Source organism: Trachypithecus francoisi, unplaced genomic scaffold (genome assembly GCF_009764315.1).
Source record: "Trachypithecus francoisi isolate TF-2019V2 unplaced genomic scaffold, Tfra_2.0 Lachesis_group11, whole genome shotgun sequence".
Lineage (NCBI taxonomy): Eukaryota > Metazoa > Chordata > Mammalia > Primates > Cercopithecidae > Trachypithecus > Trachypithecus francoisi.
The window spans coordinates 42,313,413-42,336,951 of NW_022681456.1; the positions used below are offsets into that span (position 1 = coordinate 42,313,413).

General features: G+C 34.7%; 1 protein-coding gene across 2 annotated transcripts in view; it reads left to right on the plus strand.

Annotated features, from left to right (window-relative positions):
- DCN (decorin) overlaps nt 1–22,763 on the plus strand; it is a 37,953-nt gene extending 15,190 nt beyond the window's left edge. For both annotated transcript variants that reach the window (XM_033221093.1, XM_033221092.1), the window contains exons 3-8: nt 3,425–3,537; nt 9,261–9,474; nt 10,592–10,705; nt 15,108–15,201; nt 16,500–16,638; nt 22,038–22,763. In XM_033221093.1, the coding sequence (XP_033076984.1) occupies nt 3,425–3,537; nt 9,261–9,474; nt 10,592–10,705; nt 15,108–15,201; nt 16,500–16,638; nt 22,038–22,232 (869 nt within the window). In that variant the 3' untranslated portion in view covers nt 22,233–22,763. The remainder of the gene's footprint in view (nt 1–3,424; nt 3,538–9,260; nt 9,475–10,591; nt 10,706–15,107; nt 15,202–16,499; nt 16,639–22,037) is intronic.
- Nucleotides 22,764–23,539: the final 776 nt, after the last annotated feature.

A 23,539-nucleotide genomic window follows, 5' to 3' on the forward strand; every position in this document is an offset into this window, starting at 1 on the left:
ACACCTGTAATCCCAGCACTTTGGGAGGCCAAGGCTGGCGGATCATGAGGTCAGGAGATCCAGACCATCCTGGATAACACGGTGAAACCCCATCTCTACTAAAAATACAAAAAATTAGCCAGGCATTGGTGGCACACGCCTGTAGTCCCAGCTATTCGGGAGAATCTCTTGAATCCAGGATGTGTAGATTTCAGTGAGCTGAGATGACACCACTGCATTCCAGTCTGAGCGACAGAGCAAGACACTGTCTCAAAACAACAACAACAACAACAACAAACAAAAAGAAAACAACAACAACAACAAAAAACATGTAGTTCTGGAGTGAGGACTCAGACTATCCTGGTTCTTGGTCTACTTTAGCCATGAGGCACCTTAGATAAGCTATTTAATTTCTTTGGGTTTCTGTTTCTTTACTTATGAAATGAGAAGATTAGACTGGCTTAAAATTCTCTGATTTCTGGGATAAGTAAACTTTTTTGAATGTTGAACACGCTAATTTCTCATTAAGATCAATACCAAACCTAACAAAAGAAGAACCTGCCATCTACTATCACAGTCATTTTTTAAACAACGTGTATTTAAAAGTAGAAATGGAAGTGAAGGCAGGAACTGGTCTCAGATGGTCTCAGAAATTGTGTGTGTGTGTGTGTGCATGTGTGTGTGTGTGGGGGGGGGGGTATGTCTGTGTGTGTGTGAGATAATTTAAACTAACCACACTGCTCTTACTGATTTTTTTAAATTTTGATATAGATTGCTAAAAACTTCATCACAGAGTCTGCCTAATCAGCATTTGGGAACCATAGACTAGCTGATATTTAAGGGCCCTTCCCTTTATGACATTCAGAGAACTCATAATAACTAGGGTAAATTCTCCATTATACTCTGCCTCTTGTCTTTGAGCAAGCTAGTTAACACTCCAATGCATTATCTACCCCTTACAGGTACAGCATATTACGGGGTCTGATGTCAGAACAATTATTTCAGGGGATATAGATAGGTATGCCAGAAAAAAAAAAGTCATACTGGAAGCCAGGAGAGTTGTCATCTAATCTACATTTTGTCATTCCTAACTAGATAAGCTTGTTCATGTTATGAAACTTTTTAAAAGAATTGTCTGAAAGTATGAGATTACCATACTGCCTTACCTCTCTCATTGGGTTGTTGTAAGGTAAATAATAACATATTTTCATTTTAAAAAATAAACTCTAAAACTAAATTATTAATAAAAAATACTAATATGTGAAATCCCCCAAATAAACATAAATTTACTAATTCAGAGCAGGTTGTGGAACTATGATTTTAATCATTGAAATGGCTCTCCAAGAACTAAAATACAAGAATTAGAATCCTGAGGATGGTATTCCTTTTTTTTTTTTTGAATCTCTAGAAATAAGATGTATATAAATTACCTTAAGTAGTTCCTATTATTATAAAATTTTAGGATGACAGTGTAATCAAAAGTGTCAGCCACCAGACATATCATTCTTTCCCTACACATTTGAAATTTTATCTGCAGTTTCACATTGACAAAATGTTGAGAGTCACTAGAATTTAAGTTCACCAATGAATAAAAGTAAGCATAACTGGAAATTAGGACTTCGATGACGGTGCCCAAGAAGAAATGATAAAATGTAGTAACTACCTTCCAAATGAAAAGAAGTTTGTCTTTTCTGGGTTGGAGAACACTAATTATCAAAGAGTTGGCAGAAGTCTAGTATTCCTAATTGCATGAAATTAGCAAATTGACATTTCTGAAAATGGTAGTGATTACAACTGTACAGTGTCATTAAACAACCTCCTACAAGGTAACTGTTCTGGTATTTTACTGTTCATCACTGAAACACTTAACTCTTGTTATTTTGATGGGAACTGTGTCTATAAAAGTTATACATTTATGTAACATATTTACATAAGTTCAGAATTACCTGTATTTTGATACTTAAATTTATAAAGATAGGTGGTCATTGAATTAAGAACACGATTCCACCCGCAACCCCAACTATTGATGAGTAGTGATATTGTAAAGAAAAAATTATTTAGAAAAGACTCAGAAATAGGTAGCTTCAGGTATGTTTTCTGTAATTTTCATGGAAGAAATGAAGACAGTCAAAATATGGCTGCCATGGTGGTTTACAAGTATGTTTACATAAAACTCAAAATTGAAAAGTGATTTTTTTCAACATAGCAGTAATTATACCCTGTTGTAATTTTATTTTACTTGAAAACGGTAAACTGAATTACATTTTTATGAAATCATGGGCAATGTCTACTTTGGTCCTGCTGTATTCCCAGGATCTAGTAAATTTAGGCTGCCTAGGAGGTATTCAATAAAGGCTTGTTGAATTGATGAAAAAATAACCTTCAGTACTTCCAGTTTCAGATATAATGGAGAGATTGCTTCTACCAAAGGTTAAAAACGATTTCTGATTTATGTTATGCAGTCTTAAAATACGGAAATGATCACATTAATTTGAGTTAATAGAACATCAAATTTTTACTTAATGTCCTACTTCAATATGAAACAATGGAAAAATGAAAAGCAAACGGCCTTTTTAAATATTTTTCTCCATTATGATTCACAATGATTTATTCAAAATAATTGCCTTTTGTAGAACTCTGGTTCATCCTTATATGACTAGCTGAATGACTATTAAAATATTTCTTAATACCATGGACCATTTGATTATTCAATGAATTTATATTTGCAAACTAAAAACAATAATTCCATCAATTAGACCAAAATCTAAAGTCCAAAAGTAATGCTTCATAAAATTAATTTAAGATATGTCATACTACCAAATTTATTTCATTCTAAGTAGCCATATATCTATTGGTCATAAAATATCAACTGAAATTAATATTGTTTTGGCATTCTAATGAAAACTAAAAGAACCATTATCCCAAAATGTTGGATAAATTTTCAAGATCCTGCCACAAGTTGATTATACGTTTATATAATTTTAACTGTAGATCTGTGACAGGGTTAGGTTTATTGAAAAGATCTTTATTGCTGATGATTTGGCTAGAGTAATTATTGACACGTTATTTATGTAAAAATGTACAGATTTACAAATCACTTATGCTGACTACTTATCAAAATAACTACTTTTCAATACAACAAGAAAGAGGTAAAATATATAGATTTGAACCACACCCTAATGAAATACCAATGTTCCCCTAATGCAGAGGAGTAATTCCATGAGGAAAATATCATGTTGAGTTTATTATTAAATACAAAAAGTCATTTGACTTGGTTGCAAAAGATAAAGCAAAAATTTTACCCTACAATGAATGCAATTCTTAGAAGAAGAATTGTTGTTGTTAACATGATCATCACATTATTTTTTTGGTAAATATATACTGTGTGATTCTGTAGCCATTTGTCCCTTCGACTCACCACACACTCCTATTACTCTTATGCTAGGTCTGGACAAAGTGCCAAAGGATCTTCCCCCTGACACAACTCTGCTAGACCTGCAAAACAACAAAATAACCGAAATCAAAGATGGAGACTTTAAGAACCTGAAGAACCTTCACGTAAGAACTATTTACTTTTAAATCACAATAAGATAGGACTCAAAGTATTTTTCAAAACACCACCTAGATAAGGCCAAGAGTATTATGCACCAACAAAGAAGCACATTAGTGTTTATTAACCTCACTTTTTTAGCAGTGGTAGGGAAGCAAAGCATCATATTCATTAACCACTAACAATGTACCCAGGCTTTTATACATATACCTCATATATCTTAGGTATTTTATTCAAAAAAATACTTTAGATCTTAATTTTTTCTCACGTTTTTGGAAATAAAAATTGTCTTTCAAATTAAGTTGTATTTTAATATTGGAACAAAACACAAAATGGATTGATCCTAGTATCATTTTATTTCTTTGTTTCTTTTGTCTTTTTCCATGCATTTTCTAAGAGAGGTGTGAATGATGTTCTAAAATCTCAAAAATTGGAATCAAGTGAAAAAAGATAATTATTCATATTTTATTTAGTAAAATATAATTCTGTCTTCATATGTATGTTTCTTGCTTTATAGTTAGGATTATGCATGCTGTGTCCTTATCTGTATGTTTATTTTGGTTTTCTCTTACCTCTCTACCCTATCATAATGTTCAGTCTATCAGTCAGGATTTCATCAGAAAAGAGATGCCACTCACAAAGGGGTTTCATGGAGGAGACGTTATTGAAACCTGTATTTGCAAAGGGGCGTGGGAACCCAACAAGGCACTGTGAGGCACCCAGTCCCACAAAGGTCTAGAAGAATTTGAGGGTCTCAAAGCCATGGGAGAGGTGGGGAGCTATAGTTTCACTTCTTAATTTCCTGCCTGTGTCACCTATGGTTGAATCTACTTCGGACGAAAAGACAAGGGCATTTGATTAATGTGTTCCCCAGAGGTCAGCTTCCCAGGACATGAGGAAGGGCCAAAAAGTGCAAAGAATAAATATAGTGGTAGTTGGGAGAGGATATACTATACAAGGGAAATGATAAACCCAATAAAATAGAGATAAGCCTTGCTAAGACAACCTTCTGTAAGAGTAAATGCATCGTTTGTTCACATTGAACACCAGAATCACTATAAAATGCATTTTCTCACCCAGCTCTCTATCTGTGGGATGAGTGTGACATGGTCCTCCATCAAAACATGAGGGCACATGAAATATAAATAAGCCAGACCTCAATGTCCAAAATAGATACTCTAGAAATCTCACCGTGTCTACTTCCATTCTGGTAGACCACTCTAAAGTACTGAGTCTGGTTCTTGGCATTTTAAGAAATGCATTAAAGAATATCTAGAGAAGGACGACCATGGAGATAAAGAATCTAGAAATTAGGTCTCACAGACACAGTGGATGGAGAGGTGGATGTCTAAACTGAGTGTGGAGGGTCACTAATGGCACATTTGAAGGGCCATGTTGAACAAAAAGGATTGTATTTACTTGCTTCAACTGCAAGATGACAGAATCATCCTAGTGAGCAGAAATTTTAGAGAAGCAGATTTTTATTCAACATTAAAAATAAAATTTAAAGAATCAGAATTTTTAGAAAATAGACTTACCTAATGAGTTGTTACCTGCCTGTGAAGATTAGAGTTCACAGCTTCGTATAATGAATGGCATAGGAATACGTTCTTAATGTTGGGAGCATAGACATACCAAACTGTAATTTCATATCTAGTTATTTATTTTAGTCATTATAGAAAATAATTGAGGAGGATCTATCATGAGAATAGGCACTACTCAGTAAAGTATAAATATAAATCATCTGATATACATAAGAATAAAAAATATAGATACAAGGGAAATAATATAATATAAAATAGAATAAACTGGTCATAATTATTACAGTTAGTATAATGAAGATACCATTTAGTACAAACTTTCCAACAACCAAGATGGGAAAAGCAGTTAACATTTAGCCATTAGAAGAAAATATACGATTTTTTTAAAGAAAGAAAATTTTTTTTTCTAAAATTTTAAGACTCTACAAGGAATCATTTAAAAAATGCAGAAAGGCTGGGCACGGTGGCTCACACCTGTAATCCCAGCACTTTGGGAGGCCAAGGTGGGCGGATCACAAGGTCAAGAGATCAAGACCATCCTGGCCAAGTTGGTGAAACCCCGTCTCTACTAAAAATAAAAAATTAGCTGGGCATGGTGGTGCGTTCTTGTATTCCAAGCTACTCGGGAGTCTGAGGCCGGAGAATCACTTGAACTCGGGAGGCAGAGGTTGCAGTGAGTCGAGATTGCGCCACTGCACTCCAGCCTGGACGACAGAGTGAGACTCCATCTCAGAAAAAAAAAAAAAAAAAAAGATAGATAAAACAGTGCCATGATCAATTTATTGATGTGTCCAACAATATAAGCACAATATGATATAAGTAGTGAGTGTTAAAGACATAAAGTAAAAGGAAAAATTAGGCATTATTTATCCAATTACCAGACACAGTTTTGAGAGAATATGCGAGGAAGGAATATTAGATGATCAGCAGAAGTTTGAAAGGCAAAGAGGAAAGGACTTTCTGTACAAGAAGAAAGCAAAGGCAGAAGAAAATAAGAAGCAGACAAATAAAAATACAAGTTGGCTAGAGTGAAAGAAACAGCTGAAACAATGGAGGATAAGGACAAACTGGAGATTCCGACCTTTGGGTCTCTTTCCCCGGATTAGAAACTTACTCACCAATTCCCTGCCTTCACCTTAAGGTTTCACTGGGAATGAGCTGATGGTGAAACCAGCAAAGTTTGTTAATGGCTGTTTAAGCTACTGTTGGCGTAAGTTTAAAAAGGAGACCATAAAAAATGAATATTACTAAATTTAGATTACTAAAATATTTTTAAAACTTTTATTTGCCTAAGTTTGCCGTTTAGCTACTTTTTTAAAGGATGAAACATTCTTACTCTCATCTCAACTTCCTGTACATTTAAGTATAATCTGAATATTTTAAAAAAAACCTTTATATCCTTAAAAAAGTGACATCTAGTGTCTGTGACATTCTTATTAAATCTGGCATTTGTAATAATGTGTTCTTTCTTTTCCCAAGTCTCCTTCTAACTATGTTTTTAAGCAGCCATTATCTTGACAATCTCTTTCTTTCTACTTCAAAACATACATCAGATGAATAAAGAGAGTTCATTAGAGCCTTCAACCATTCAGAGGATGTTAAACAGCTATTTTTCTCTTACTCTTTCATTCATGATCCTTTCTATCCTTGTTATTTTGCAAATAAACCTCATAATTTCAGCTAGCAAAGCAACACTTAAGGAAGGAGAGAAATGAAAATTTAGCAAGGATTAAAATAGAAAGAATTTAACAGAATCATGTTCCCTGTCTGTGCTTCATTGGAAGTGGTACATGTTGTATAAGAGTAATTTTATACCTATAAATAGTAGGAAAAGCTACATAATTGTTCTATAAAATGATGGAAAATTAAGTGTGGTAATGCCAACATTTACTATATTTTCTTTGAATTGAAGCTTAATAAGTTGAGTAAGGAACATTTTTTAATTAAAAATCAACAAATTGTCAAAGACTGAACAAAAGCAAACACTTGTTTAGCGATTACTATATATACTAGGCACTGTTCTTAGTACCTTATATACATTAACTTATTTAATTCTTATAACTATTCTTATGAGGTAATCACACTTGATATGTCCTTTAAATGGGCACAGAAAGGTTAAGTTACTTGCTCATAGTCATAGGCCAAGTAAGACTCAGAACTTGAGATTCTAAACTCGGAATTCTGGCTTGAGTATGTGCACTAATAATTGCCTATAAATATAACAGTCACCAGGAAAGACCTTAGAACAATATTTGGTACAGTGTAAGCCCTATATAAATGGCTTTGGAGAAAAAAATGATATTAAAAGTCAGGTTTTAAAAACATTTAACATAATACAGATTTTTCAGATCATGCTTAATACATTTAATTACATCACACTTTTAAAATTTTCCTCCATGGATAAGAATTGAATATCTCCTTTGCGATTTTCATTAGGCATCCACAGTTTTGGATGTCTTGTAATGATATATGTCATCGCACTCCACTCAGCTTGCACTGGCTTTTCCCTGATTTGTGTTTATTAATGTCAACTTTTTTATGACCTTAACTCCCACAGGTTTTTGAACTTTTGGTTATTGATCGCAATGTGTTAGTATTTTGTATCAATCAACCAATGCATCTTTCAGGATTATTTAAAAGATTATATTACTTAATAAGAATTTTTAATTAATCAAGTAATGTGGACTATGTGAGGATATACATACATTAATTAATCAGCTATTACCTTTAGAAAACATTCTTGCATTTCTGAGACTAAAAATACTCTCTTTCCTATTACAGGTCCCCTTCTGTCCCTCCATATTCTCATATATGTAAAACTTATACTACAATTGAAAATGTAAAATTAGACCTTAATAAGTTACTATAAGCTCCTTATAACTAGTTAACAAAGTGGCTTGAAATAATAAGTGGTTTTCTTAGGCATACAGATAATTGAAAAAGAATAAAATAGTCCAAAAATAGGCCTAGCAATTGTTATAAGCAAAGTAACAATGAATTAGAGGTAATTTCTACATAAGAAGAACTCAGAAATAAAAATCAAATAATTACCCAAAATATTAACTTATTTGTCATATAAAATCTTTACACATAAAAAAGGCAAAAAAAAAAATCAGGAGAAAAATATGTTAAGGCTCTCTGTGTCATATTGACCATATCTTTATTCTCTAAATCAATTATTAAAATATATTAAAATTTAATAAACATGAGAAGTATTTGTGATCAAGCAATCTCCTCTCTCCAAAAAATACAATAAATGGTAGGAAAATAAAAAAATATATAGCTTAACCTTTTTAAATGACAAGGAAATAGAAAAGCAATGAACTACAACATGATATTATTTTGGCCATACTCTTAAGAAAGATAATATCAAATATTGCAAGGCTGCAGAAAAAGTTTAGTTCCTTGCATTGCTAGTGATGGCATAAATTGGTATCATCTTTTTGTTGCGGAATACATGATCACAATCAATGAAGATGGACTTTTAAATTAAAAAGCTGACTGCGGGATGGATGTTTGTGGCATTGATTATTTTCAGGTATCTTGGGTCATTTCAATTGTTAGGTGTATTTATTATTTAAAATTTACATACATATATACATGTATATATATACACATACATGTCTGTGTGTGTAGGGTACATGTATGTTTATGGACATATTATATATCTTATTACATTTCCCTCCTCCTCATTCCTGATTTTCAGGTCCTGATATTAGACTTTTTTTTTTTTTTTTTGAGACAGTCTCTCCTTGTCACCAAGGCTGGAGTGCAGTGGTGCGATCTCGGCTCACTGCAACCTCTGCCTCCCGGGCTCAAGCAATCCTCCTGCCTCAGCCTCCCAAGTAGCTGGGACTACAGGCATACACCACCACGCCCAGCTAATTTTTGTATTTTTGGTACAGATGGGGTTTTGCCATGCTGGCCAGGCTTGTCTCGAATTCCTGGCCTCAAGTGATCCACCCACCTTGGCCTCACAAAGTGCTGGGATTACAGGCGTGAGTCACCGCATCTGTCCTATACACTTCTTAAGTAAAGAACTAATACTTACTTAATTTTTTCTCTGATTTCTTGCAATGTTTTAGATTTCTCTGCCATCCCTATGGAATGGCATGAACAAACATGCACTCATTTTACATGTATGTGGAAGGTTGTGGATCTAAGGAGATGTTTTTCTTCACTATCTACAGGCATTGATTCTTGTCAACAATAAAATTAGCAAAATTAGCCCTGGAGCATTTACACCTTTGGTGAAGCTGGAACGACTTTATCTGTCCAAGAATCAGCTGAAGGAATTGCCAGAAAAAATGCCCAAAACTCTTCAGGAGCTGCGTGCCCATGAGAATGAGATCACCAAAGTGCGAAAAACTACTTTTAATGGACTGAACCAGATGATTGTCATAGGTACAGACATTTTTATAACTTGAAGACCAAAACTCAAGTTTTACCTTAAGAAATTTCAACTGGGTTTTAGGTGCAGTAAGGTAAATCAGCTACAACCTACATGCCTGGAGCCTATGTGATTTTTAAGAGCAGGGCCAAGAGAAATTGGGATTTTGAATCTGGACCTTACAGTGATATTTTTATGTCTATTCTTGAGTATCTGAGAACACGGAGAAAACCCTAGGGCTGAAGTTACCCTACCACACGCACATTATGCAAAAATGAGTTTAAATAGTGCTTAACTAGAGATATTTTGAGATACCTTTTCATTTTGGGGACCTGTTGTATTCTAAACACTTATAAATCATTTGCTTTAAAAATATGTTATGGCTGGGTGTGGTGGCTCAAACCTGTAGTCCCAGCACTTTGGGAAGCTGGAGCAGGCGGATCACGAGGTCAGGAGATTGAGACTATCCTGGCTAACACGGTGAAAACCCGTGTCTACTACAAATACAAAAAATTAGTGGTTGCGGGGCGGGTAGTTCCAGCCACTAGGGAGGCGGAGGCAGGAGAATTGCATGAACCCGGGAGGCGGAGCTTGCCGTGAACCGAGATCGCGCCACTGTACTTCAGCCTGGGCGAGAGAACAAAACTCCGTCTCAAAACGAAACAAAACAAAACAAAAGTGATAATGTTTCACTAAACATATAGTAAAAATTGTAATTTTATTATTGGCTTATAAAATGCTAGATTGAAATTCTGTAACAAAATTTTAAAATACCTTAGGAAAGTAATAAATAAGATGGGAATTGTAAACTTGCTTTAGTTGATTTCTGGGCAAACCTATGTATTCGTCTTAAATAATTTTATTGTTATTGCTTTCACTAATAGTCTTTTTCATCAGTCATTATTATTCATAAGTCATTGTTGGTTTGGCTTTTGTTTGTTTTAATAAGGGAAATTTTTATCCCATTTTGCTATTTTCCTGAGGAGCATGCCCTTTAATTTCACTTTTGTTTTTCAGTCAAGTTGATATTAATCCCTATTTCTTTATAGATTGCTTGCTGAAACAGATACTACAGTGACTAGTAATATCCCAAAATTTCCTCTAAAATCCTTCCTCTTATTACGTTTGTAGAACTGGGCACCAATCCGCTGAAGAGCTCAGGAATTGAAAATGGGGCTTTCCAGGGAATGAAGAAGCTCTCCTACATCCGCATTGCTGACACCAATATCACCAGCATTCCTCAAGGTGATAGACGATTCTCCAAAGCATTTTGAAAAATTTAAATTCAAAGACTTTAATTAAAAAAAAATCTGGCCGGGCGCGGTGGCTCAAGCCTGTAATCCCAGCACTTTGGGAGGCCGAGAAGGGCGGATCACGAGGTCAGGAGATCGAGACCATCCTGGCTAATACGCTGAAACCCCGTCTCTACTAAAAATACAAAAACTAGCCGGGCGAGGTGGCGGGCACCTGTAGTCCCAGCTACTCGGGAGGCTGAGGCAGGAGAATGGCGTAAACCCGGGAGGCGGAGCTTGCAGTGAGCTGAGATCCGGCCACTGCACTCCAGTCCGGGCGACAGAGCGAGACTCCGCCCCCAAAAAAAAAAAAAAAAATCTTGTGGAAACTTGAATTGTCACTTAAGAGACCAACCTTATTTGCAGCAACTTCTCTATTACTGTTAGTGTTTCATCCAGTGTTTACATTTCCAGCAAATTCTCTATTACTGCTAGTGTTACATCCAGTGATTCAGTCTGGGGCCACCGGGCCATCCAGGCTCACTGTAGAGATGGGTAGACTCCTGTTAATGTCTACTCTAAGACACAACTTAATGCACAGTGATTTTACAATACTGTGAAATCACAAAGAAAAGGTATATTTATTTAAAAAATTAGCATGCCTTGGTGTTTGTAAAAAAAAAAAAAAAAAAAAGATATATGGGAGTACCTCTGAAATTAATCCAATTTTCACCTTGGGTCTGCAATACCTTAGGGAATTTTTTTCCAGTTATTAATATCTAAATGATAGTGGTAGTTGTGTGTTGTGAAGAGTGTAGATTTTGGAGTCAGTTTGCTGGAGCCCAAATTACCATCAAATTGTTCAAAGACTTTGAAAAAGTTATTCATTTGTCCTCTATCTCTTTATCTGTCAAGTGGAAATAATACTGCTGTCCACTTCATCAAGTTGTTTTAAAGTTAAATAAATAATTAGAGAAATATTTAGGATATAGATAAGTAGGGAATTAATATAACTCTCTATTATTAATTTAAAATGTTCTGAACAATCAGTATATGTAGGCGATGTACCACACACTTAAGACAGGGCAGGGAATAGGATATGCTATATGCCTTTAGGAGCTTACTATCTAAAACCAAGCCAGACAAATACACAGCAATGACCACATAGCCACAAGGGTAATTTAATTGTTCCAAGGGATTCCCAGGAGAGGCACAAAAACCAGTCTTTGTGAATTAGAAAAGGCATCAAACCACCAATAAAAAAATTCCTCTAACTTGCACATCATTCCTCCTCTTGGTTTTTCAGTCTCACAAAAGCCCTCTATATTCTCTAGTTTTACCCTTAGTGTGCCCCTTTCTTAACTTAGATGCCTTGTTCTTGAGTGCCTACAAAAATTAGGCATTTGGCCACAGAAAACATCAGTTGTGCTTTATTGTTCTTTTATAGAAATTTTGACTCCTGAAAGTACATATTCCATAGGATGCTTTCTTACCACCCCTTGCCCTATTCCTAGTCTTTTGAATACAGAGCATGCTTTTGACTTCCTTAGTAGCAACTACTGGGATAGGTAGATACGTAGATGATAAAGACTGATTTATAATTTATAAAGCACTTTCGTGTTGAATCTCCAATTGGTTGCATGTACCAAGTGATCTTTTGGTATCCCCAGTGCAGGAATGAAATATTTATATCTCAGATAGATATAAATTGGGGTTTTAGAGAGAGAGAGAGAGAGAGAGAGAGAGAGATTAGATGGATAGATCTTGCTAAAATTCTTGCTGAAATTTATTTCATGCAGCCAGATGACTTACATTTAGCACAGTCTCAGACTTTGCTGTCCCTCTTAATGCATGCTCCAAAATATCCTTCACTCATACCTTTTATCATTTCATGATCTCTTTTCCTTTACTTTGCTATGTCTTCTATCTATCCCAAGTATTCTTTCCTCATCATTTATAGCTTGCTTTTATTTACCACCACTTAATAGAAAAGTTAAGTAACTACTATTTATTAAGCATGTATTTAGTTCCGTGTATCATGCCAAATGCTTGTCATGGAGTCTTTTATATGATTCTTACAACATCCCTATATAGTAGTGTTATCATTCCTGTTTCATGAAAGTGGAAAATGAGGCTTAAACAGGTAAAGACAATTATAATTAAGTTCGTAGAGTTAGGAAGCGGCAGAGATGGAATTATGTGGTGCTGATGTCAGAACTCGTGTGTTTAACTATTTCGCTGTGTTGGCATATTAAGTCCTCCTTTCTATTCATCGTTAACGCCTATCTAGTACATGATTCCACCTTGCTTAGGCTGGGATACTTATGCCTGAATATCAGCAACCTCCTGGTGATATTTTCTCCCATCACTCATGGAAATGGAAAGGCAGTAGAAAGTAGTGTAGAGACTATAAAAATCATACTCTTAGACCAACCTGGGTGAGAGATCTAACTCAGTCATTTAGTTGTACTGTGACTTTAGGATAATTATTCTGCATTTCTATAGCCTCAGGTTTGTTATCTGTTACATAGAGCTATTAATAACATTTATCCACTAGGATTATTGTGAGGATTACTACGTAGAAGTAAGGCTTGTAATGTACACACAAGTACTTGGCCCAATATAAACCTCAATATATTTTATCTTAAAAAGGAAAAGAAAAAAGAAAATTTAAAATAAATAAATAAATAAAAGAACTAGAGTATGGGTTCTTTAACTCAATGCCACAGTGAATTTGTCTATCTCAAACCTTTGCAAAGTTTTCTCCCATAGTCAAACTTCTTCCTAACTATAACTTTACATTTGGGAAACTGACATCCCAAAAAGGGAGACACTTTGAAACTAAGTAAGGGTGATGGATATGAGAGCAATTGGTGTCCTAGAGGCACTGCATGAAAAAATACCATATCTTCATGGCGATAGAGAAGAAAGGGTGTGTATTAAACTTGCTCTGTTATAAACACACTTGCTCTACTATGGAGGTATTTAAAAGCATATTTGTTTATTCTCAGGAGAATCAAGTGGTTGAAATCCCTCATTCCCAGAGTGATTGTGATTTCCTAATATTTATTTATAAGAAAAATGTACTTGTTATTTCATTTCCTCCAGTTAAGAACATGCTATTTTAACTTCTTTTTTGCCATCTATCAGCATATTACATACATTCCCTACCTAATAGAAAGATAATCTACAAAATTTGTAACTTTGAGCCTTATTTCTTTATCTGTGAAAGGGGATGAGTGACCAATAGTTTATATTTTGAGAGGCTTAAAGGATTTGAGGTAGGAAAAGTGCCAAGGTCAATGTTCGGTGAGTAACAGACATACAATAAATAGATGTTCCTTTTCCTAGCAGCTACCACACAAAATATGCTACCATAGGAAACTAAGAAACATTTTCAAGTCAAATATGGACTAAACTATTCTATTAAATGGACAATGTAAACAGAATTCAGTGTGATGTGATAAAAATTTTAGAGAAAATTAAACCTATGGCTTTTCAATTCTGTGTCTTTATAGACAAATAGTCAAGACTTTCTGCCAATCAGATGTTCTTTCTACACGTAACCAATTTGCTATTTTCTCTGTATCTATTGCTATTAAGTGGAACAATGTGCTATTTAAAAAACTGTATAAAATATAATACATCTTCAGACGCTAGGAGGAAATGAAAATAAAATATTTAAACTTTTATATTTATAATACTCAATCTTTGGAAATTACAGCCATGCAAGTACTATCTAGAGGTTTAGTGGGTACTTTGGATCTAAAATTATTCCCCCAGGTGTTCCACATATGGTAGATCACTTGATTATAGACCTCTCCACTCCTCTTGCATAAACATTCTGGATTTAATAGGCATGAGTAAACGTTAGCTGTTTCTACACAGACATTTTGCAGAGGTATTTGATGTTTTTATGGAAAAGTCAATTAAGGCTAAGACCAGCACAGCATATCAGTGTTAATTTTTAATGATGCTCATTAATGAAATAAACAATTAAGTTTATATATGGGTTCGATTTATATGTAATCTCTTCATTGTGGTTCGAATAGTGACCTTCCCACTTTGCAGTTACTATCTTTTATCAATGTCAATTTTAGCCCATTAACAAAGGTAGAAGAGAATAATGAGACTCAGCATTGACTTCAGTTCTTCTATTCCAAGAACAAAAATCAACTACATGATAAAAACAATCCAGGTTTTTGTTAAAGTCAACCTAAGAGAAAAATAGTAAGGGCTTCCACTACTTCCAAAAGCACACATTATTATAAAAGGGATGAAAAAAAGATAAGTAAAACTGATTCTTTGAAACTGTGTGTCTTTTAGAAAATTGATGGCATATGTCTTCAAGTCTGTCCACATTCCATACTTATAATGTTTATCTGCTAATTTAACATCTTCAACTTCACATCCAGGTCTTCCTCCTTCCCTTACTGAATTACATCTTGATGGCAACAAAATCAGCAGAGTTGATGCAGCTAGCCTGAAAGGACTGAATAATTTGGCTAAGTAATAATCTTTCATTACATTCTATCAGAACAATGGCTAGGTATATTAGTGCTTATATGATAAGAATTACAAACCTGATGATTGATTTTTGACTGTACTACATTTTCGCTGCTGCTGTTGTTTCTAATCATCTCAAACTTCAGCATATCTAATGATTTCTTGAGAAGAAGCCCATGAAATAGTTACATTTACTGAAACCACCAAGATCAGCTTCACATTTTATTAATACTACACTGTTTACAGATTAGTTATATTTTATACACAAAGTGTGTGATTAAATCAGTATATGCATTTAATATGTTCTAACTTAGTTGCATCAGACAGAAGGTTAAGTAAATTATAACACAGTTTACAGAATTTGAAAATACATTAAAATGAAATCTAGCAAGACAGAGAAATATTGAGCATCACACAAATTACTATTTTAATAGTTATGAGATTCTCTAACCCCCTTTTCTCTGAAAAGTTTAAAATAAAGTATCTCTGGACATTTAATGTAGATCAACAAAAGAAAAGCTTTTGTTGTTTTGTTTTTGCTGGCCCTTCTTAATGATTTTTTTAAAAAATAAGTAATACTAGTACTTGTCGTGGTTTCAAACATAACTTCAATCTGGCAAACATTTTCATTTGTCTTCAAGGAACACTATGTTATTTTTGATCTGTATATATTGCTGACTATCCCTACAGAGAAGCACAGTATCATGCCAGATTTACTCACTCCTGTTTTTATATATACATTTCATGGTGGATAAATAAATATAAAATATATCTTTGAATATATATATGTAGTTATATATATGCGTGTGTGTGTGTGTGTGTGTGTGTGTGTGTATAATCAACTCCTTTACTAGGTAAAATATTCTTTGATGGGAAAAGTGGTTTTTGATCCATGAGATCTCTGTCCCTCACAATGCCTAACATAATATCATGCACATAATAAGTTTTCAAGAACATTTGTTTATTAAATATACAAATAAATATTTGAATAAGTGAACGGTTTTTAAAAATAAATTATTAGGAATATTATGTTCTAATAATATTAATAACTTAGGATATTGTAAGAAATAGGAGACTATGGCCAATCACGTTCTGTCAGATATATCTCAAAGAGCCGAGACTTTAACAATACATGGGCTTTGTCCAGGCTCAGAGAGGTTGGAGAAAGCACTCCAAGAACTGGGAACAGTTAAGTACAGAAACAAAAAATGTCCTTTCCTATAGACTTGATTAATTACACAATGCATGTAAGAAAGGCATCCATGTGTGGTGTTTGCTTTCATTTCTGCTTTCTGTTGCAGGTTGGGATTGAGTTTCAACAGCATCTCTGCTGTCGACAATGGCTCTCTGGCCAACACGCCTCATCTGAGGGAGCTTCACTTGGACAACAACAAGCTTACCAGAGTACCTGGTGGGCTGGCAGAGCATAAGTACATCCAGGTAATGCAAAGCCACTGCTTATGTGAGGAATATCCAGAGAGCAAGACTCCCACCCCGCTTATAGGATGCTAGGAGAAAGGAAGCTCTTCTTAGAATTTTTTTTCAGAGTGTCTTAGTTAGAATTTCTATGACAAAATACCATAACAAAATTAAATCAAGAAGCACAACTTACATTAGCTCGATTTCAATAAAGTTTTTGATTTAAAAGTATGGAGATGAAACTTAGAGTCTTTTGTAATGCTGATTTTTTTCAGTAGGGGTGCTGTTGGTGGTGGTGCCATAGTAAGCAGGGGGAGTTTGAAGCCACAAGTAAAATCAAAATTCTTTTTTTTCACCATCATTATTAATTTTAGTTTTCAAATTATTCAAGAATTGACTGGGAGGAGCTTCTATGGTCTAGCTCTTGCCTCTTTTTGGCATAGCCTCATCATTTTTCTTTATTTCCTCTAAAAAAAAGGGATACATTTCCAGAATGTGCAAGTTTGTTATATAGGTATACATGTGCCATGGTGGTTTGCTGCCCCTATTGACCTGTCCTCTAAGTTCCCCCCATCACCCCCTACACCCTGTTGTGTGTTTTGTTACCCTCTGTGTCCATGTGTTCTCAATGTTCAACTTCCACTTATGAATGAGAACATGCAATATTTAGTTTTCTGTTCCTGTGTTAGTTTGCTGAGGATAATGGCTTCTAGTTTCATTCATGTCCCTGCAAAGGACATGATCTCATTCCGTTTTATGACTGCATAGTATTCCATGGTGTATATGTACCACATTTCCTTTATCCAGTCTATCATTGATGGACATTTGCATTGGTTCCATGTTTTTGCTATTGTAAATAGTGCTGCAATAAATATATGTGTGCATGTGTCTTTATAGTAGAATGATTTATATTCCTTTGGGTATATACCCAGTAACAGGATTGCTGGGTCAAATGGTATTTCTTGTTCTAGATCCTTGAGGTATTGCTACACTGTCTTTCACAATGATTGAATTAATTTACACTCTCACTAACAATGTAAAAGCATTCCTATTTCTCCACAGCCTCATCAGCATCTACTATTTCCTGACTTTTTAATAATCACCATACTGACTGGTGTGAGATAATATGTCATCTCCAGCCACAGGGAATCATTAATCTATTTTATCATTTTTTTTTTGTTTCATAGACCACAGTTTTCGATTCTGAGAATTCTTTAACATCTATAAATTTTATAATTTTATAAAACTGGTTTTATAATCTAATTTTGAGATGATTCTAGTATATGATATGAGTCTAATTCATTTTCTGTATGTGGATAGCAATTGTCCCAATGTCATTTGCTGGAAATAATATTCTTTCTCCAATGAATTGTCTCGTCTGTTGAAAATCACTCGATCATAAATGTAAGGGTTTATTTCTGGACTTTCAGTTCTATTACATTTATCTATATGTCTAGTCATATGACCGTATTATACCTTTCAATTACTGTAGCTTTTGATTAAGTTTTGAAATTAGAAAATGTAGGTTCTCCAACTTTATTCTTTTTTTTCAGTTATTTTGGCTATTCTGGTTCCTTTGCATTCCATATCAATTTTATGATCAACTTTTTCATTTCTGGAAAAATATTCTTGTAAGGCTTTGAAAGGTATTGTTTTGAATCTACAGATCATTGGAAAGAATTACTATCTTAATAATATTGAATCTTCCAAGTCACAAACAAGGGTTATTTATATCTTCTTTTCCTTTTCTCAACAGTTTTTGTCATCTTTAGCATACATGTCTTGCAATTCTTTTACTACATTCATTTTTTTCATTCTTTTTGATGCTGTTTTGAATTGCTTTTTTGTTTGTTTGTTTGTTTTTTGTTTTGAATGTTTTGAGTTGGGAGTCTCACTCTGTCGCCCAGGCTGGAGTGTAGTGGAGCCATCTCGGCTTACTGCAAGCTCCGCCTCCCGGGTTCACGCCATTCTCCTGTCTCAGTCTCCCGAGTAGCTGGGACTACAGGCGCCCGCCACCACGCCCGGCTAATTTTTTTTTGTATTTTAGTAGAGACCGGGTTTCACCGTGTTAGCCAGGATGGTCTGGATCTCCTGACCTCGTGATCTGCCCGTCTCGGCCTCCCAAAGTGCTGGGATTACAGGCGTGAGCCACCGCGCCCAGCCTGTTTTGCATTGTTAATCTTTTTTATTTGTTTGCTGCTAATGTATACAAATACAATTGATGTTTATATATTGAGCTATCCTGGTACTATCCCAAATTTGTTTTTAGTTGCAGTAATTTTTGTGAGTTCCTTTGGATATTCTATATTTAGGATATATTATTTGCAAATAGACAGCTTTAGTTATTTTATTTGGATTCTTTTAGGTCCCCCCTCCCCCACAACCCACCCATTGCATTGGCTGGAATCTCCAGCACAATGTTGCATAAAGGTGATGAAATTAAACATCTTTGCCCTATTTGTTAGTTTAGGAGGAGGGGGCATTCATTTTACCATTAGTTACGATGTTAGTCACAGGTCTTCTATAGATGCTCTTTATTAAGTTGAGAAAGTTCCCTTCTATTTCTAGTTTACTGAAAACATTTATTATGAATGTTTTTTTTTCCTTACATGTTTTTCCTGCGTCTATTGAGATAATCATGCGAGTTTTGGCCTTTATATTTTTGATATAGTGTATTACATTGATATTACTTTGATTTTCATAACTTAAACCAATTTTACAACCCTGAGATAAATCATTTTTGGTCCCATAGTATAAAATCATTTTATATGTTGTGAAATGTAGCTTCCTAACATTTTGTTAGAGATTTTTTGTCCATATTCATAAGAGAGATTGGATTACATTTTTTTTCTTATGATGAATTTTGTCTGGCTTTGGTCTTAGAAAATATTGACCCCATAGAATGAGTTTGGAATCTGCTTTTATTTTGCTCTACACAGACTAATACTTATGTCTTGATATTTTCTTCTCTCACTTTCAAGATTAACCATAAATGCTCACCAAACACCCCTTCCTTTAGTTGTTAATCACTACTGGAATATAGAGGATGGTAAATGACAACAAGATACTTCCAAAAGATGAGAATCATAAACCATGCATATAAGTGTTGCTTTCACTTTAATATTCCTTGTTTCTGTTTTTATATGACATCTACTAATTCACTTTTAAGCCCTTACAGAAACAAAGCCATTTTCGCCAGCACATGAATGTGAATGTCCTAGTGGGTAGAGCAAATATTTCAAGTTTTTTTTTTTTTTTTTTTTTTGAGACGAAGTCTCGCTCTGTCACCTAGGCTGGACTGCATGCAATGGCACGATCTCAGCTCACTGCAACCTCCGCCTCTCAGGTTCAAGCAATTCTCCTGCCTCAGCCTCCCAAGTAGCTGAGATTATAGGCATGCGCCGCTATGCCCGGCTAATTTTTGTATTTTTAGTAGAAACGGGATTTCACCATGTTGGTCAGGCTGGTCTTGAACTCCTGACCTCGTGATCCACCCTCCTCAACCTCCGAAAGTGCTGAGATTACAGACATAAGCCACCACGCCTAGCCTTTCAAGTTATTTTTTTAAGGGAGTACTTCATAGGTTTTATAGCTCACTTAAGACCTTGTTGTCTTAGCGTTATATTTTAACCTTGCTTGTATGATTTCAGAGAAGTTGCTTCTTGACCTACAGAACTTATATCCTCAAAGTGAAGTGTAAACTCATTTCTAACATTCTTTGTATAAGTCTGGTATTTAGTGACCCTAAGAAAATCTATGGACAAATTACCATTATCTTAAACATGATTATAAAACATAATTCAGAAAAAATCTCTGATTAATTTTATTGCACTGTATTCATCAAGTAAAATGTATTATGTAAAATACATGTTTATTAAAACTTCCTAGGTCTATTTATTCTAAATGCTGTGATATTTAATATTTAAGAATTTCTTGGAATTCCTGATTCTTTATTTCAATTGCTGTACTTTATGCTCTCTTTTTCTTTTTCACTACACAGCACTTTCTTGTTCTATATAATTTTGTTAAAAGGTTTATATTTTTTTGCCCTGAAAACATAATATTTCCTGTAGACCCAATATAGTCATGTAGACCTGATATATGAAATAACATTTATTCCTTCAACATATATTTATTGAACACCTGCTCTGTTCTAGTACTGGAGATACAGCCATAAATAAGCAGAACCATTCCTGTCTCATGGAGCTTTTACTCTAGAGGAGAGAAACAAACAATAGCAAATAAGCATAATATGTGACATATTGATAATGCTATGAAGAAAAATGCAGAAATGTAATTCTGCCCCAGAGAATGACAGAATGGGGTGGTCAGGGAAGGTCTCTCTGGTAAGAAAAAGTGAATTACATGAGGCAGGAAGCCTTGAAGACACCTTAGAAATTATGCCAGGTTGAGTTAATGGTGTTGATAACTTAAGAAGAGATCATGCTTTGTGCATTAGAAGAGCAGCAAGTAGACCAGATGATTGACTTGTACAGTAAGAGAAGAGGAGGTCAGAGTAGAAGGATATCAGACCATGTAGGATTTGTAGACCCCTTTGAGAACTTTAGATTTTATTATTCTGCATGAGATGGGAAATCACTGGAGTTCCGAGGCAAAGAACATATCATTCGGTTTACTTTTTAAAGCAATTGCTCTTAGAGCTTAAAAAAAAGGATAAAATTTCAGAAGGCAAAAGGGGAAGCAGGAAGAATAATCAGGGCAACTTCAATCATTTGGAAAGAAACAATGGTGACTTGGACAAGGCTGTAGGAGTAGACATGGAGAAAAGAACTAGATTAAGTGTACATTTTGAAGGCTGAGCTAGCAAGATTTGTTGTTGATTATGTAGAGAGCATAAGGGAATTGGAACTCAAGGATAATGACAATGTATACAGCCTGAGCATCTGAAATGATTCGCATGCAATTTACTGAGATGGGGAAGACAAGACCAAAGAATGGAAAAACAAATTTTCAAAAGGAAGGGAGAAATCAAAAGTTTAATCTGAGAAGTAGTCAGTTATTCAAAGTGGGGCCAGTTGCAGTGGCTCACGCCTGTAATCCAAGCACTTTGGGAGGCTGAGGTGGCTGGATCACTTGAGGTCAGAAGTTCGAGACCAGCCTGGCCAACATGGTAAAAACCCATCTCTACTAAAAACAAAAATTAGCCAGGCATGGTGGTGTGTGCTTGTAGTCCCAGCCACTCAGGAGGCTGAAGCAGGAGAATAGCTTCAACTTGGGAGGCAGAGGCTGCAATGCACTGAGGTCATGCCACTGCACTCCAGCCTGGGTGACAAAGCAAGACTCCATCTCAAAAAAAAAAAGTGAAGGATGAAAAAATAATAAAAAGAAGAAAATATTTACCTGAAGGGCCTCAACATATTTAGAGAATGATAATTATCTTCTGTCGTTTCATGTTGTAGGTTGTCTACCTTCATAACAACAATATCTCTGTAGTTGGATCAAGTGACTTCTGCCCACCTGGACACAATACCAAAAAGGCTTCTTATTCGGGTGTGAGTCTTTTCAGCAACCCAGTCCAGTACTGGGAGATACAGCCATCCACCTTCAGATGTGTCTATGTGCGCTCTGCCATTCAACTCGGAAACTATAAGTAATTCTCAAGAAAGCCCTCATTTTTATAACCTGGCAAAATCTTGTTAATGTCATTGCTAAAAAATAAATAAAAGCTAGATACTGGAAACCTAACTGCAATGTGGATGTTTTACCCACATGACTTATTATGCATAAAGCCAAATTTCCAGTTAAGTAATTGCCTACAATAAAAAGAAATTTTGCCTGCCATTTTCAGATCATCTTTTGAAGCTTTCTGTTGATGTTAACTGAGCTATTAGAGACATTCTTATTTCACTAAATGTAAAATTTGGAGTAAATATATATGTCAATATTTAGTAAAGCTTTTCTTTTTGAATTTCCAGGAAAAAATAAAAAGAGTATGAGTCTTCTGTAATTCATTGAGCAGTTAGCTCCTTTGAGATAAAGTCAAATGCCAAACACTAGCTCTGTATTAATCCCCATTATTACTGGTAAAGCCTCATTTGAATGTGTGAATTCAATACAGGCTATGTAAAATTTTTGGTAATGTCATTATTTTGAAAAAATAAATTTAAAAATACATTGAAAATTACTATTGTATACAAGCTTAATTGTTAACATTCCCTAAACACAATTTTATGAAGAGAGAAGACATTGCTCTGTTGACAATAACAGTATATCTTTTCAAGTTCTCTGCTATTTCTTCTACCTCTCTCTGTCTTACATTTGAGTATGGTAACTTACATCATCTATGTTCAATGTAAGCTTATAAAGCACAAAGCATACATTTCCTGATTGGGCTAGAGAACTGATGTTTCAATTTACTCCTCTGCTAAATAAATATTAAAACTATGATGTGACTTCATGTACTCAGACTGAACATTTCTACAATTACTAGATGTATTAGACATAAGTATTTTCTTTAGTTAAACCACCAATGTTAGAAATGTTTTCTGTAGAATTTAGAAACAGCTATCAATGTAGACAATTTAACAAGCCTGGGGATGATTTACTTAGAGTAAACATTTATCAAATTGTACATTTGTGCTATCAACAATTAATAAGCAAATATGTAAAAATAGTTTTTGTTTTCTATGAAGTTGGATATTTGATGGTTAAAGGCCCTATAAATCATAGTTTCATATGGGAAAAATAATTGAAATACTACAGGATAAATTTAAATAATTTATTAAATGCAGCAAATAATATATATATGGTGGAATAAATTTTATCACAGAAATACATGCAAGTTACAGTAGAGGTTCACATGAGAGGTAATCAATTCCGCTAATAGTAGCAGAATGAGTGCAGTGGAACACGAACAACTTGAGGAGATAACAGTTGAGGTGGGTTTCCATAGATGCATAAT